Source organism: Conger conger, chromosome 16 (genome assembly GCF_963514075.1).
Source record: "Conger conger chromosome 16, fConCon1.1, whole genome shotgun sequence".
Taxonomy (NCBI): domain Eukaryota; kingdom Metazoa; phylum Chordata; class Actinopteri; order Anguilliformes; family Congridae; genus Conger; species Conger conger.
Genome location: NC_083775.1, coordinates 31,200,616 through 31,215,493, shown reverse-complemented (window position 1 = coordinate 31,215,493; position 14,878 = coordinate 31,200,616). Strand labels below are relative to the sequence as shown.

General features: G+C 43.4%; 2 protein-coding genes across 2 annotated transcripts in view; both read right to left on the bottom strand.

The window, feature by feature from the left end:
- Positions 1-1,877: 1,877 nt before the first annotated feature.
- Positions 1,878-14,878, bottom strand: part of LOC133114986 (E3 ubiquitin/ISG15 ligase TRIM25-like) — a 36,358-nt gene continuing 23,357 nt past the window's right edge. Inside the window, exon 6 of the mRNA XM_061224694.1 lies at positions 1,878-2,019. Coding sequence (XP_061080678.1) covers positions 2,018-2,019 — 2 coding nt within the window. The 3' untranslated portion in view covers positions 1,878-2,017. The remainder of the gene's footprint in view (positions 2,020-14,878) is intronic.
- LOC133114983 (macrophage-expressed gene 1 protein-like) lies at positions 10,820-14,433 on the bottom strand. Its single transcript, XM_061224688.1, has 2 exons — positions 13,950-14,433; positions 10,820-12,821 (listed from the first exon to the last, which is right to left on the bottom strand). The coding sequence occupies exons 1-2, from the start codon at positions 14,382-14,384 to the stop codon at positions 11,283-11,285; spliced, it is 1,974 nt and encodes a 657-aa protein (XP_061080672.1). The 5' UTR covers positions 14,385-14,433; the 3' UTR covers positions 10,820-11,282.

Below are 14,878 nucleotides of genomic sequence, written 5' to 3'. Positions count from 1 at the left end.
CAGTGTCTTTAAATATGGTCATTGTGATTCTGATTATGAAATATTTAACCAAAAAATATGTGTCTGAATATGTTTATTTCAAAATAACAATAACAAAATAAACGTTTGATCACATTCGGTTGTTTTTTATTGGCTTTGTGACTGAAGGGGGTTATTTTATTGAAGCATTATGGAACGAGAACCTGTTTTATATTGTGGATATTGACACAGCTAGCGGGATGGTTAGGCACGATGCGAAGCGGCGCCGTTACACCCCCAAGCCAATATATATACCACAGCTCCATAACACTTTCATACAAGGTTACCACATTTATCTTTTCAAAATGTCACAAAAGGAAGACAAGACAAACTTTAAATTAACGTATATTTAATGGAACTATGTTTTATGGTAAATGTATGCTTCCGCTTATTGGTTGCTAAGCAACAGTATTGTGAATGTTAGCTAGCAATAATGTATCCCCACTCTACTATCTAAGCAACGGTACTACCGTTAACTAACATTATTATCAATAATGTATCCTCACTGCACTAATGTTAGCTAAGCAACACTATTGCAATAATGTATTAACATTAGCTAGCTAGCTTGCTAGTTTACATTACACCAGACGACGCTGACATACAAGTAATTTGTCTTTGTTGTAGACGTTTATCTGTACTGCCAGATAGCGTGCAGAGTCATCGTGTCATTATGAGTCATCATTTGCTTCACCGGTGTTTGGTGGTCTTGCTGTCATTTGACCTACAATTAAATCACTCAAAACTCATTTATTATGACTTCAGCAATATTCTTAGAATAAGACAAATAAAAAGATTTGCTATTCAATGTGACTGAATGTAGGAGAACATAAATAGTACAGCTACATATTTCATAGAAACACATGTCAGACCTGCGAATAAAGATGCAACATAACCACAGTACTAATGCAAATTAATCATGCTATGAATCTTGTGGAGTCTATGAAGTCTTGTGGAAGAACCTATGCACTCTTGTCTCGTGGAAGAACCTATGCACTTGTAAATCGCTTTGGATTAAAATCGTCTGCCAAATGACTAAAATGTAAAATGTAAAACCAAGAAAAAAAATAGAAATCCCAAATGCATGCCGATGACATTGTAACAAGCCGAAAGAATAAAAACAGAAAATGTGCGACCTTACGAGGCCAATCAATACCTCTATGATCGATTACTCACTCCATGCACCGACTGTTTGACTACTTTATGAGAAAAAGTAGCGTTCTTTATGAATAAAACACTGCAGGAATACTTTAAAATATTGCATTCAATATGACTGGTGGGTATTTATTAATGGAATTAAAAACGTATAAACTGAATTATCCAACCATATACATAATTTTCGGCAAATTATATATACGATTTGTGATATCAGATTGTGGTATCTCACCTTGACCCGCTACGCCACCTAGCAGTACGCCTTCTTTTGCATGTCATGTTTTATTTACATTATTTTAATATCTTTGTTATGGTGCTTTAAATGACTTTGCAATCAGTGTTGATTTGCCAGAAGCACCATCACATTACTAATTCACAATTTTATAGCCTTACTATTTTATAGCTAAAGTTTTCAATAAAAGTGCACCCACAAGCAAAACGCACAAACACAAAAAGAACAACAAAAAATTCTAACTAAGAAAGAAGTGGTCCCACAGCTTATTTTCCAGTTTTATGACTACGGTGTCCAACAAAACAAAGAACTTGAGACGGGTGCGTTGGGGGATTGGACCCAAAATGCACGACTCAGACAAAAGGGCTGCAATAAAGTCCCGTCAGGGCTTTATTCAGGGAATGTCCAGTGAGCGTAGTCAAAAAACAAGCAAAGTTCATACACATGAAATCCAGTAAAAACCAACAACCAATACAGTACTGAGGGAGAAGGCAGTCTCGTAATCAGTACACCATGCAAAAAGTCCAGTAACCAGGAAAGCTGTAGGCAGTAGTACAGGTGGACGGTAGGCAGGCTCGGGGTCAATGACGGCGCAAGAGTCAAGGCCGAAGTCCACTCTACGGGGCAGAAGCACAAAGACAGCAGGCAAAGTCGTGGTACAGGCAGGCAATGGTCAACAAAAAAGTCAATAATCTTTGGTCAATAAACAGGCTTGGATCGTAACGATTACACAGTGGCTTGACAAAAACGCTCAAAAGTGCACTGACGAACAGGGACAACAATTCGCAAGGACATGACATGAAATTGAGGCGGCACGGATGGTGCAGTGGGTAGCACTGCTGCCTCACAGCAAGGAGGTCCTGGGTTCAAATCCCCATCGGCCGGGGCCTCTCTGTGCGGAGTTTGCATGTTCTCCCTGTGTCTGCGTGGGTTTCCTCTGGGTACTCTGGTTTCCTCCCACAGTCCAAAGACATGCAGGTTAGGCTGATTGGAGAGTCTAAATTACCTGTAGGTGTGAGTGAGTGAGTGAGTGAGTGAGTGAATGAATGAATGGTGTGTGTGCCCTGCGATGGACTGGCGACCTGTCCAGGGTGTATTTCTCCCAAAGTATGCTGGGGTAGGCTCCAGCACCCCTGCGACCCTGTTCAGGATAAGCAGGTTAGGATAATTAATGAATGACATGAAATTGAGCTTATATGCAGGTGCAGACAATTAGCTTGAGAGCAGCATGTGAATAGAAATCAGGTGTGGAGGATTGACAAGTTAACAAGATAATTAGTAATCGTTAGTAATAAACCTATCCTGCCCTAGCGTTAGTAAATGACATGCACAAGAAATGTAAGGTAACATGAACACATGGTTAGAATTTTAGTTTTACCCAATCCTGATCTAAAGTTAGTAGATTAGTAAGAAGACAAGGAAAATTGAAACAATTATGGAACGTGAGTGACAGAAAGGGAGAGAGAGAGAGAAAGCATGAATGCAAGTTTTGCAGAAAGACACAAAAAAGTGTATGCTAAACAATGAACGGAACATAACATGAAACAACATGAATCGTCACATAACAAGTTAGCAAAAGTGACATGACAAGACTAACAATTAAATTGTAACAGCTAAACATGAAACGTAACATGACATGAAACTGAAACGTAACAAGAAATAAAACATAAAAACGTGGTGAGACTAGATGAACATAATACGTGACATGACAATAACATAACTAAGACATGAAACTATGGTTAAACATCGCTCCAGCCCACAGAGAGAGTGGGAAATCGTCTGTTTATAAAGATCATTTAAAAGGTAATGAGGCAGCATGTTCAATAAAGTGCAACATGCATCCTTCGTAATGTACACTTTTATTCTTTGCATGAAAACAGTCCTATTAATACGGTATTTTAGTAATATTATTGCTTAACAGATTGAGAAGTAGGCTAAGAGTAACTGCTGATTTCAGAGGCTTGTGGTCGTAACAGCGGTGGCCACTAGCGGAGTGAGCTGACAACATCGATAAGGTATAGCTAAGAGTTAGTGATGGGAACGTTTGTTCATTTCGGTGAGCTGGATCTTTTTGCTCCATTCGTTCAAAAGATTAATTCATTTGGCTCACTTGTTCGTTCACTTGTACTTCCGGAAAGTATAGGCATGAGTCTCATATGTTACTCAGTTTGTTCTCAGCATTGAATTTGTATTGGTGCACAACGTAAACAAGCCGCCCGCGTGTGTCTCCCTCGGAATAACACCCAGTCTATTTGCGGAATTGATTTAACATTCACTCTTTTAATATAAATTTAGCATAGCACAACCAAAGTGTTACTCGTTAAATTACCATGATCATTATCCCTCTTTTAGACAGCATTTGAAGTCAGCCGGCACAGATCCGGTCCGGCGTCACTTGCTAAGCCATCCGCTTAGTAGCCAAAATAATACATCAGCTATGAATAGCATTAATAAACGTTTTTGTCTTCCAAAGCTTCATTTCCGGTTTCTTAAGAAATTGTAAACTATGAGACATTGATGTTAAAGTAAAATTACATAGGCTATGATTACATTGTATATAATGTGTTCCCAGCAATGTGGATGCTCCAACCACCCTTCCACCAAGGAATACCACCAAGAGGGGAAACTTGCAACACTATATCTTGAGTAGCTCCTGCAATTTCTGCTTGTAGCAAAGCATCTTTGATGTTTACTTGACCTTTACTGTCGTGACCATGGGGAAAGGCCCATTGGCGATGGGGGAAGACCCAGGGACATCCATGAAAGAATGGATGACAGCTCGGAAAGACGGCACGCAATAGTGTTAGGGCTAGCGCCCCGAAGCACTGCACAAACAAGCTACAAGTACTAAACAAATAGAATACCCCAAGGCAGACTGAGGAGGGGGGAGGATAATCTGCCATTAAGGACAGATCACACACCCAAAGACCTGGAAAATGGCATAAGGACAACAAGATTGGATGTAGCAAGACAGGATGGTGAGGCCAAAAGTAGATGCAACATCTGTGGTGGAATATTTAAGAATGAACGTGGCGTCAAAATTCACCAAGGCAAGACCGAGTGCAAAAAGCAACTACAGCAACTAGGGTTGCCACACGTTCTGGTTTTCCTGGGATTGTTCTCTTTTTTGAGTGACTGCCCCGGAAAATGACTCTTTTTTCCCGGGACACGAATTGTGCCGGTTTTTGTACTTCTAAATAAAACCGGATTCTTCCACTGCTATTCTGTTTTTTCCTCTTTACGTTTAGACATCCAATCCCGTGTCTGTAAACAGGTAAAAATGAGTAAAACACAGCAACAATTGGCCATATGCATTACATTACATTACATTAATGGCATTTGGCAGACGCTCTTATCCAGAGCGACGTACAACAAAGTGCATACCCATAACCAGGGATAAGTGCACTGAAAGACACTAGAGGGAAGTACAATTTCAACTGCTACCTGTACAACAAAGATAAGGACCAGGGCCTATTAGATTTTTTTTTTTTTTTTAAACAAACAAATAAACAAACAAACAAACAACAAAGCAAAAGTGACCAAACTTAACTATTCATGTATAAAAGTATATGCCTATACTTTTTAATTTTTAATTGGTAGCAGAAATACTAAGTTTACATTATCACCTAGCAACTGCTGCACGGCCGTCAGTCTGGCGCGTGCATTCACTTCAATGACCCCACCGTGGGGAAGTTCAGCTAGCTACTAGCCTAGAGGTAATCACCTAATACTTCTGATTTATTTTTGATTTATTTTATCGGTTTTGTAAAATGGGGGGAGAGACGGACGAGGCGTACGAGAGAACAAAATCAGACAAGCAACCAGCAGAAAAAAATAAAAAAACTATATACAACATACAGCACTTTTCTGAATGGATAAGGCCAACCCAACTGTTAACATAGTATATTTGCAAATATGGTTTAACGCCAACATCTGTTGCGCATCAAATGTCCCGGTTTTTCACAAATCAAATGTGGCAACCCTAACAGCAACACAAAGCACCTGATACTACCCAGAGAGTTATCTTTGAGTTTATTAGTACTGCTTGTCAGTCGGTGGAGGACCGGGGCCAGGAGGTAAACCACAGTGCTCTGGACCTGTCTGCTCAACCTGCTCAGAGCACGAGAAGAGGCGGTGAATTTGAAAGTCTAGAAGACTTTGAGAGGAGGCCACGCTTGAATTTACCACCAGCAGAAGACCACAGGTGGGTACAAGTGGATAAAGACCTGGGCATTATCCTGGACAACACCCTGAAAGGAGATGCAACCAAGAAGATTAAGACCATGGTGCATGTTGTGTATCAGGAATGTCATGACACCTTTGGTGCGAAGGAAGGCAAAACTATCAAGACACCAACATATCCAGTTTTGAATACCATTCTGTTGCAAAATCCTACCCTATTAACCTCTTTATTGCTGTTGTCTATCGTCCTCCAAGGCCCCTGAACTAGAAACCCTTCTCAGCTCCTGCTCTGAAGATGGCACTCCACTGATTCTCCTCTGAGATTTCAATATCCACCTTGAAGCCTCCCAGGTTGCTGCCTTCCTACCACTACTGCAATCCTTCGACCTCTCCCTGCAACACTCTCCTCCAACCCTCAAGGCGGGCAATGTCCTAGACCTTGTCTTCGCGAGGAACTGGTCATGCTCCAATTTCATGGTTACCCCTCTGCACACATCTGATCTCATTCTCCCTCCCCCTTTCTTCTCATCCTCCCTCCCCTCCTCCAACCCTCACTTCCTCAGCCCAGCGTAACCTCAACTCCCTCTGAGCCTCTTCCTTTGCCACCTCTGTCATCACCTCTCTCCCCCCTCTCAAATCCTTCTCCAAAAATTCAGAGACCCACCGGACCTCACAACCTACCGGTCTCTCCTGGCGGCATTCTCTTCTGCTGTCACCACCACCAAATTAAAATGCTATCAACCACAAATTCAGAACTCCACTTCTAACCCCCGGAAACTGTTCTCAATTTTTTTCTCTCTCCTAAGCACACCTCCACCTCCATCCACAGACTTCCTCCCATTTCTGAACACCTCCCTGTCTTTTAGCTGTTTTCCATCAACCTCCAAGAGGGTCCACATCACCCCGCTGCTAAAAGGGCTCAGTCCTTGGCCCGCTGCTTTTCTCCCTTTACACTAGATCCCTTGGCCCTGTTATTACTGCTCATGGTCTGTCCTACCACTGCTATGCTGATGACTCCCAACTCCTTTTCTCATTCCCACCATCTGACACACAGGTTTCAACCCACATCTCTGCTGGATGGACAACCACCATCTAAAGCTCAACCCAGGTAAGACTGAAATGATCTTCATTCCTGCTCTTACCTCTCCCCATCTGGATCTCTTAATTTCCCTAGGGGATACCTCACTGACTCCATCACCCTGTGCAAGGAACCTTAGACAAAAGACCTCTCAGAGAACATTGCAGTGGTGACCCGATCATGCAGATTCCTCCTATACAACATCTGGAGAATCCACCCCTTTCTCATCCCCAACTCGAACCAGCTCCTGGTCCAAGCGATGGTTTTCACCTGCCTGGACTACTGCAACTCTCTCCTGGCTGGCCTCCCAGCATCCAGAAAACAGACCCCTCCAACTTATCCAGAATGCAGCAGCTTGTCTGGTCTTCAACCTTCCCAAACACCCCCGACTCATGTCACGCCCTGCTTACTTCCCTACACTGGCTGCCTTTCATGGCTCACATCAAATTCAAAACATTGGTGCTAGCCTTTCCAGTGGTTAAGGGGTCAGCCCCAGCTTACCTCCAAAAGATCATCAGATGCTACACACCTGCCAGACCTCTTTGTTCAGCCACCACAGGACGCCTGGTGCCTCCCCCTCTCCGAACCTCCACCTCCCGCTCACAACTACTGGTTGTGAGGTCAGAACAGCAGAATCTCTTACCACCTTCAAGCGCTGACTGAAGCTGCACCTCTCCCTGCCCCTCCCATACTCCCTGTAATCCTTACCTGTTGTCTATACTTGTTACTTGTGTTATTTACTTGTGTCATCAGGATGATACCTTTGCTAGTTCTGTTTGGCTAGGTAAGCTGTTTATTCATATATTTGCGTGGTGCAGTTATTATTAATTATTGATTTCATGCAGATCCACAACATGTTTCTGTACAAACAGAGTAAGAGTATTCATTTACTCCACTGTGAAACACTGGACATTGGATATTCTCCCTCAAGTAGGCCTATGGAATAAGCCAACATAATTATCATTCCACTACAGAAATGACCCCCTCCACCGTCTCATGTTCGAACAGCTGTCTCAGTGGTGGGGTATTTTGGACTGAGAAACTGTGAGCTGTTGGGGTTTGCATGTGCAGCGTGGGGCAGGCTGGTTCTGCTGCCCCTCAGTGGGACTGACTCAATCTCAGAATAGAACAGCACTGTGGCCAGGAGTCTGGGCCATCCCCAGAGGGTTAGCGTGAGCTGAGCACACATCCTGCTGCACAGAACTGCTCTAAGCACGCTGCTCCTCTTAGCAGGCCTCCAGAGCTGGGACTGCCCCTCCTCAACTGATTCCAGATCAGTTCTTTCACACACAGTCCCTCATCACCTCCATCTAGTCTCTGTCTGCACAGTTGAGGGTTTCCCTGTAGAGCTTCTGACTCCACTCCAATGATCTGTGCTGCTGGTGTAGGAGCTGGTGGAGCTGCAGAGCTGCTGTTCACACTATTGTCAAGCTGTGAGTTCACTGTCCTTCTCCTCTTAGGGGGATTGGTGTTTCCACATTGAGAGAAATGCTCCTCCCAGAACGAGTCACATCTGATCTCCTTTAATGTCCCCATTAAAGCCGTCACTACCTCCCCTGGAATTGAATTTGCTGGCTTCGGCGCACCAAGGACATGGAGGAGAAATTTGCCAAATAAGTTCTGTCTGTGGCAAAAGACCACACACCTCAGTACTGAGATCAAAAGGGGCAATGTCATTCTCTGCTACCTCAGACAAAAGACTCATTATACTTTCCTCATTGTTAACAATGGACTTCAAAGGGGCGCAAACCTCAAAGCCTGTTGTAAAACATTGCACACTGTTGAGAGAAAACGTATTGTTCAACACAGAAACCATAGTAAAAGGTAGCAAAATGTTTTAAGACTGAACATGCCCCTGTCAATTACAAAGATTAAAACATTCTGAATATAAAATAATAGCCTACATAAAACTAAATTATCAACAGAATTTACGTAATTTTTTCGTTTTATCCATTTTTTTATTGCTTGACTACACTCATAGGTCAATCCACTCAGTAAATGCAAAAACTTGCCCATGTGCTGTGATAGGCCAGACATCAAGACAGTGGGTAAAGGAGTTGTTATACCTCAATGTTATATACCGAGCATTAATGTTATTTTGGCATTCGTTGTTCAATTCCGGTTCCTACTAACCACTTTTCAAGTTGTACTAATGTACTTTTTTTTCCGGTTCAGTTTGCAGTCTCATTGTGTCTATATCATGATAATAAAAAACTAATGAACTATGACATACATCTACCTATTTGTCCTCATTGGCAATAATTCTGTGGTAACTTCAGGTGGAAAAATTAGACTAGTTTATTTATTTAATTTGCCCTCTTAATTAAAGGGCAGCATACAAACACTGCATGGGGTAAAAAAGGTACTCAGTCCACTTCTTGAATACGAGAGCTTCGGCCAGTACCTAGCCATACATAGAAAATACCCACAGTGCCATGCACTGGGGTTTATTGGTGTGACCCCAACACATACTGTTTACAATATAAGTACATTATTTCTCAATATACCATGTCTCCTCTCGGTACCGCCTCCCTATACTTTGCTCCATGGGTTCTCAGGGTTCATTAATGACGGAATTTAGTGCGGGCCGAAGGTATCTGCCTCGCTTGTCCTTCTGCTGTTGCTGAAAGAATATTAGTAGGGTTAAATATTAGTGAGTGCTATGTGGAGAGTCTAGATCAGCCAATAAATAAACCACTTTACAAAGACAGTAGTACCACTCTACCCTCCGCTCTCTACTGGTCCGGGGTGACCAAGAATCTCCACAATAGGGCCAATACATTTACGTTGATTATCTGACTCCATTTTAAGCTAGAATTTAGAATTTGGTTTGAAACATGCGCAAAACCTCGGGAGTGGTTACACTCTTACCGGCGCCACCATTACTCAATATATGCTCCCGGGATAGGCATTATGCTGAATCTCAGTTGAGGGTTGAGGGTCTAGCCAACACAATACATGCATTATATTTTGCATAGAGCCCAGGCCGGCGTGCATTTAGAGGGCTCCTTTAAGCTAACCTCACAAGAACTGACGTAGAAATGCCCATGGGTTCTCTTTGCATCAAATTACAAGAACCATGCACTGCCAATCCTTTTTACAGGCCAAGCTTGGCTGCCTTTCCCAGCTTGGGAACTCCACTAGAGTACCAAGCCACTGATCAGTTGGTCTTTGGTCAATATTGTCCCCCTGAGTATTCAGTCGTAATTTAGTCGTGCACAGTGTGGGAAGCCGGTTACGATCTATCTTCTACTACACACAGACACAGAACATGCACAGTGTGGGAAGCTGCTTAGGATCTTCCTTATACATATATATAGAGAATGTGCACCGTGTGGGACGTCGATTACAATCTTCCCCGATTGGTTTGTTTCCCTCTCTTTTATGCCAAATCACATGTTTGAACAAGGCAAGGCAGTGCCATAAATTAACCTGGAGGGGTAGTCAAATCTGAAATTTAGACCCCCACCTTGTTATAAGGGAAAAGACAGATGATTACCAGAGAGGACATGTAGTTTTTCTCTTGAGGTATTGAAACTATGGTTTATTAAACTCCATTTGGTATTAAATGTATCTCATCCGATTCCTTGATTTTACCAGATAATCTGTTATCACATCTGAGATTGTCACGAAACATCTTTATGCCATAACCTGTAAGGAATGTAAGAGAAGGGGGGGCTCCACAGGGGGCCCTCCAGGAACCACACTCTAGTTTTCCCCCACAGGCATGTGTGCCAATGGGTGGGAGCTAACGATGTATGCTCTAGGGGGGAAGTCAGGAAGCTGACCAGTGAGTGATGACACCAGATGTTAATTATTACAATATCGTTCCGTGGTTTTCTATTTTCATTCTTTGGGCTTGTTAAAATGTAATCCGCATGCATTCAAGATTTCTATTTTTGTTCTTGGTTGAGTGAATGGTGTGTGTGCCCTGCAATGGACTGGCGACCTGCCCAGGATGTATTCCTGCCTTTCGCCCAATGTATGCTGGGATAGGCTCCAGCCCCCCTGCGACCCTGTTCAGGATAAGCGGGTTAGGATGATTAATGAATGAATGAATAAATAAATTTAAAAAACAACCAGATGTGATCAAACTTTTATTTTGCTTCATACACATATTTTTGGTGAAATATTTTCTAATCATACTCTGACAGCCTATCACAATTACTATATTTAAAGACACTGAGCAATCAAAATCACCCACACCACAAAAGAATAATGAATTAGAAAAAAACATTAATTTTATATATTTATAAATTTAGGACAGGTAAATGTATTTGTATGTATATATTTTTAGTGGCTAACTGAACACTATTATCCCCAAGAAAATGCATTTATATAGTGAATTTCACAAAGATTTGTCACAACCCGTTTTACAGAAAACCCTGGTCTAAACCCCCACGAGAGCAAGCCAAGGGTATGGAAAAACTTACTTGTGTAAGTAAAAGGTTTTTGCATAGGGCCCTTAATCCTATTGCATTTAATTTCCCATATTACTTCCCAGATAAACTGTTGAATTAAAAAAGTGATTTACAGACAGACACCAAGCAACTTTGAAATCCCTGCTCTGGGTGGGTGGGTGTATTAGAGGAGTACTACTCATTGGGGGTGGAGGGCATTCTACAAAATGGCCACAAGTGCAGACAGAAGGATGGCCAGCAGCAATGCAGGGGTGCCCCTTTCCACGGGCGCCCCAGAGGAGGTGTCCTCCTCAATGAGCTGGGCTTCCTCTGCAGACGCCCTTGTCCACTGCTGCGAGCCCGCCTGCCTCACCCAGGCGCGACCTTGCTCGCTCACGACCGTGACCCTTTTGTTGGCATTCTGTCTCAGCAGCGGTCGGCGGGTGAACGGCGGCAGCTGGATTTGTGGCAGCTCCCCCTGGGAGAAGGTTCCAGAGCGGACGCAGAAGAGCAGCTCGCACCCGTCGCTGACGCCGGCCGAGTGCTGCGTGAACCCCGCCGGGCAGCGGGAGAGCCCTCCCGCCATGGGGTTTCCCGCCTCGCAGCTGAACAGGCCCCCGAAGGGCACGGAGAAGCGCGCCGCGACTTCGTAGCTGCTGCTCAGGCAGATTTTCAGCCCGTCAGACAGCAGGGTGTAGGGGATGAACCCCAAGGGACATCGCTTAGATTTGGTGAGGGCGTTCACCAACTCTGGGCCGTAGAGCCCCCCGAAGAGGAACCCCGGGGTGCGCAGGACAGAGGTGCTGTTGCTGGTGCACCAGAACGTCTCCACCCTGGCACGTTGCACACGGTACACGTTGCCGCACACGTTTTCGCAGCAGGTGAAAATTAGCTTGCACCGGCGGCACTTGCGCTTGCACTGAACCTGGGTCTGTCCCTCCTCCTTTACCTCTGTCCGCAGCCGGGTCTGCTTGTAAGGCGGATTGCACTTCATAGATCCTGCCTGAGGGTTGTTCTGGATTAAGGTCTGACACATCTGCTGGGTCTCCCGGTCAGGGGTGAGGGGGGTACACTGCTGGAACACCCCACCAAGGTTCAGATTTTCCGTCAGGCCCTCGCAGGACTCATCGTCTACGTTGGCCTGGTAGTTGTAGTTTGTGGAGCCGGGTTTGGTGCACCCAGGGTGAGTGTTGATTGTATAGTAGCGCAGGATGGCTTGGGACACTGCATCGGCCAGCTTCAGCAGGGTGGGGTCTGGCATGTCAGGGAGTGTGTGCCTGTTTAGGAAGAATGGAAGTGGGAGTCCAGAACGGTCCTGGGCCACAAGGTTGTTGCTGATGCTCTCCTGCCACTTCTTCAAAGTGATTCCAGGGTAGTACGGTATCCCTCCCTGGGTGAGCATCAGGGAATATGTTGTGTTGTCATCATAGGCATTCTTCAGATTGTTGGTACTCTTGAAATCCAGTCCAAATTCCACCATCTTAAAGAAAGAGGTGCTGGCAGACACAGTTATGGACCGTTCATCGCTTTTGTCCACAAAGGATTTGTGGATGTAGTCTTCTTTCATCAGACTTGCACCAGCATCGACTGAGGTGAGGACGTGCGTACCATAGTCCAGCACCAGCGTCTCTGACAGGAAACTGGCTAACCGTGTCTCATTGTTCTCCAGAGCGTCTGCGATTTCAGTTACCTGACTCCTGAAGGTTGGGTCCAAGGTGAACCCAGGACGCGCTTTCACACTGTACAGCAAATTCCTCACCTGGTGGAGAGAAAGAGGGGGAAGAGTAGAGGAAGGAGAAGGGATGTTATCTATTACAGGCATCAAGAGGCAATTACTGTAAATGTGTATTATTGGCCATTTTTTGAGGCACTAAACTATATCTTAAATATAAATACCTGTTTCTATTTACGCAGTGAAATAAATACTTTAATTAAATGCCCTCATTCGCCTGCTTTCAAGAATTCTAAAGATTCTCACACAGAGGGGGATTGTGATTAAGGGAATCTGGTACTCTTCCTTTAATTGCAAGTAAGTGGAAACATACTTTAATTTCATTTTTGCCCCTTAACGCATGCTTTAGTAAATAAGAAAGAATACTTAATTTGTTTAATTTACACCCTGCTCTAGCACATTCTTTCCAGGTATACATATGCAACATTACATTTAACGTTGCATCAAAATGTCGCAGTGTGACATAATCCCCACAAATGACATGCTAATAGCAGTACTAATAGCAGTGACCCTTTAGTAAATCCCACATAGATATTGCAAAGTTGTAGCGATTGTTTTTGCATTAAAAAAGCAGTCGCAATCCATTAGTAAATTTGGTACTTAGTGGTCTTTAGGTATTATAATCAGGAACCACTCTGTCCTTTCATTTACACAAGTACAGCTAGTATGTATTGCAGGATGTGCCTCTTGCACTTGTTCCACAATGTTTTATATCAACATTCATAAGAATGTTAATTGGTAACTTAAATTCTCTATGACGTGTCATAGAACAAAACTATAAAGCAGATAGGGAAGTTAGAATTGAGTGAATTCTTCATAGTAGCTGAACTATATGATTTGCTGACAAAACAGAGACACAAACATTTTATTTGGAAATTGAAATACAAAAGAAAATCTCGCTGTTATAGTAAATGGTTGCCATTAATATCGCTCCTTTATCCAAAGTGCTGTAAAATTGATGCTTCTCGTTCATCCATACACACAGGAATGGCAATTTAGCTGCTATGCAAGGCTCCAACCAGCTCGTCAGGAGCAATTGGCGGCTAGGTGTATTGCTGAGGGACACTTGAGCCAGGATCAAACCGGCAACCTGTAAGATGACTGCTCTTACCACCTGAACCAATGTTGCCAATGTCACATGTCTGTAATTCTTACCTCAGTCCGGCTGGTGTAGGATTCTTTCTTCACTTGTTGCTTCTTCATCCTCAGATTCTCCAGAGAGAATTTGCCCTGAACCACAGGAAGGTTTTTCACGTCCAAGTTTATGGATAATGCCTTGGAGCCGGCATGCTCCGCCCAGCTCTTGATGATCTCGGAGTGGATCTCCACCATGGTGGACTTCTCTGGGATGGTGAATATGTCATTGGGCAGGAGATATGCCCCGTCCTCCGTGGTCTGGCAAAGGGAGTAATTGATGTTCATGACCCGTCCCATGTCCAAATTCCGCAGGTTGTCCCAGCCACCACCAGGCAATACCCCCAGAACGGGGACATTGATTGATTTTCTGCACCTGTTCAAGTCATTGTCAGGCACAACCCAGGAGACACATAAAACCAGTGTCAGAAAACTGAGTATCACTGTGAAAGACATTGCTGTAATGCTGTAATCTTCGTTGTACGTCGCTCTGGATAAGAGCGTCTGCTAAATGCCATGTAATGTAATGTAATGTAATGTAATGATAGGCCTTTATATAGCCAGTAGCTAGTGTGGGTGAGGCTGAATGGTATGGTGATTGATATGATGCCTACCTCTTTTACAAGCAAAACTCATAATGAAACTGGAAGTTTAAAAATCATCTGTGCATATTCTTGTATATTATGGTTAGCCCAACAACTATGCAACTATGTAATTTATCTGTGTATATCCCTGATTTTCTTGTGCTTGCATTTCTATTTTATATTTTTATTTTTTTACTAAGTACATCTTGGAGCTAGCGGGAAGCATTTCACTGCACATTGTACTTGTATGATGGAGTACGTGACAAATAAACTTTGATAAGAAACAAAAGTTGGAGTATTTTATAAATAGCTGAAACCAAAACTTTCTGTGTCGTGGTATCTTTTAATTTGCTGTCCAGATCAATG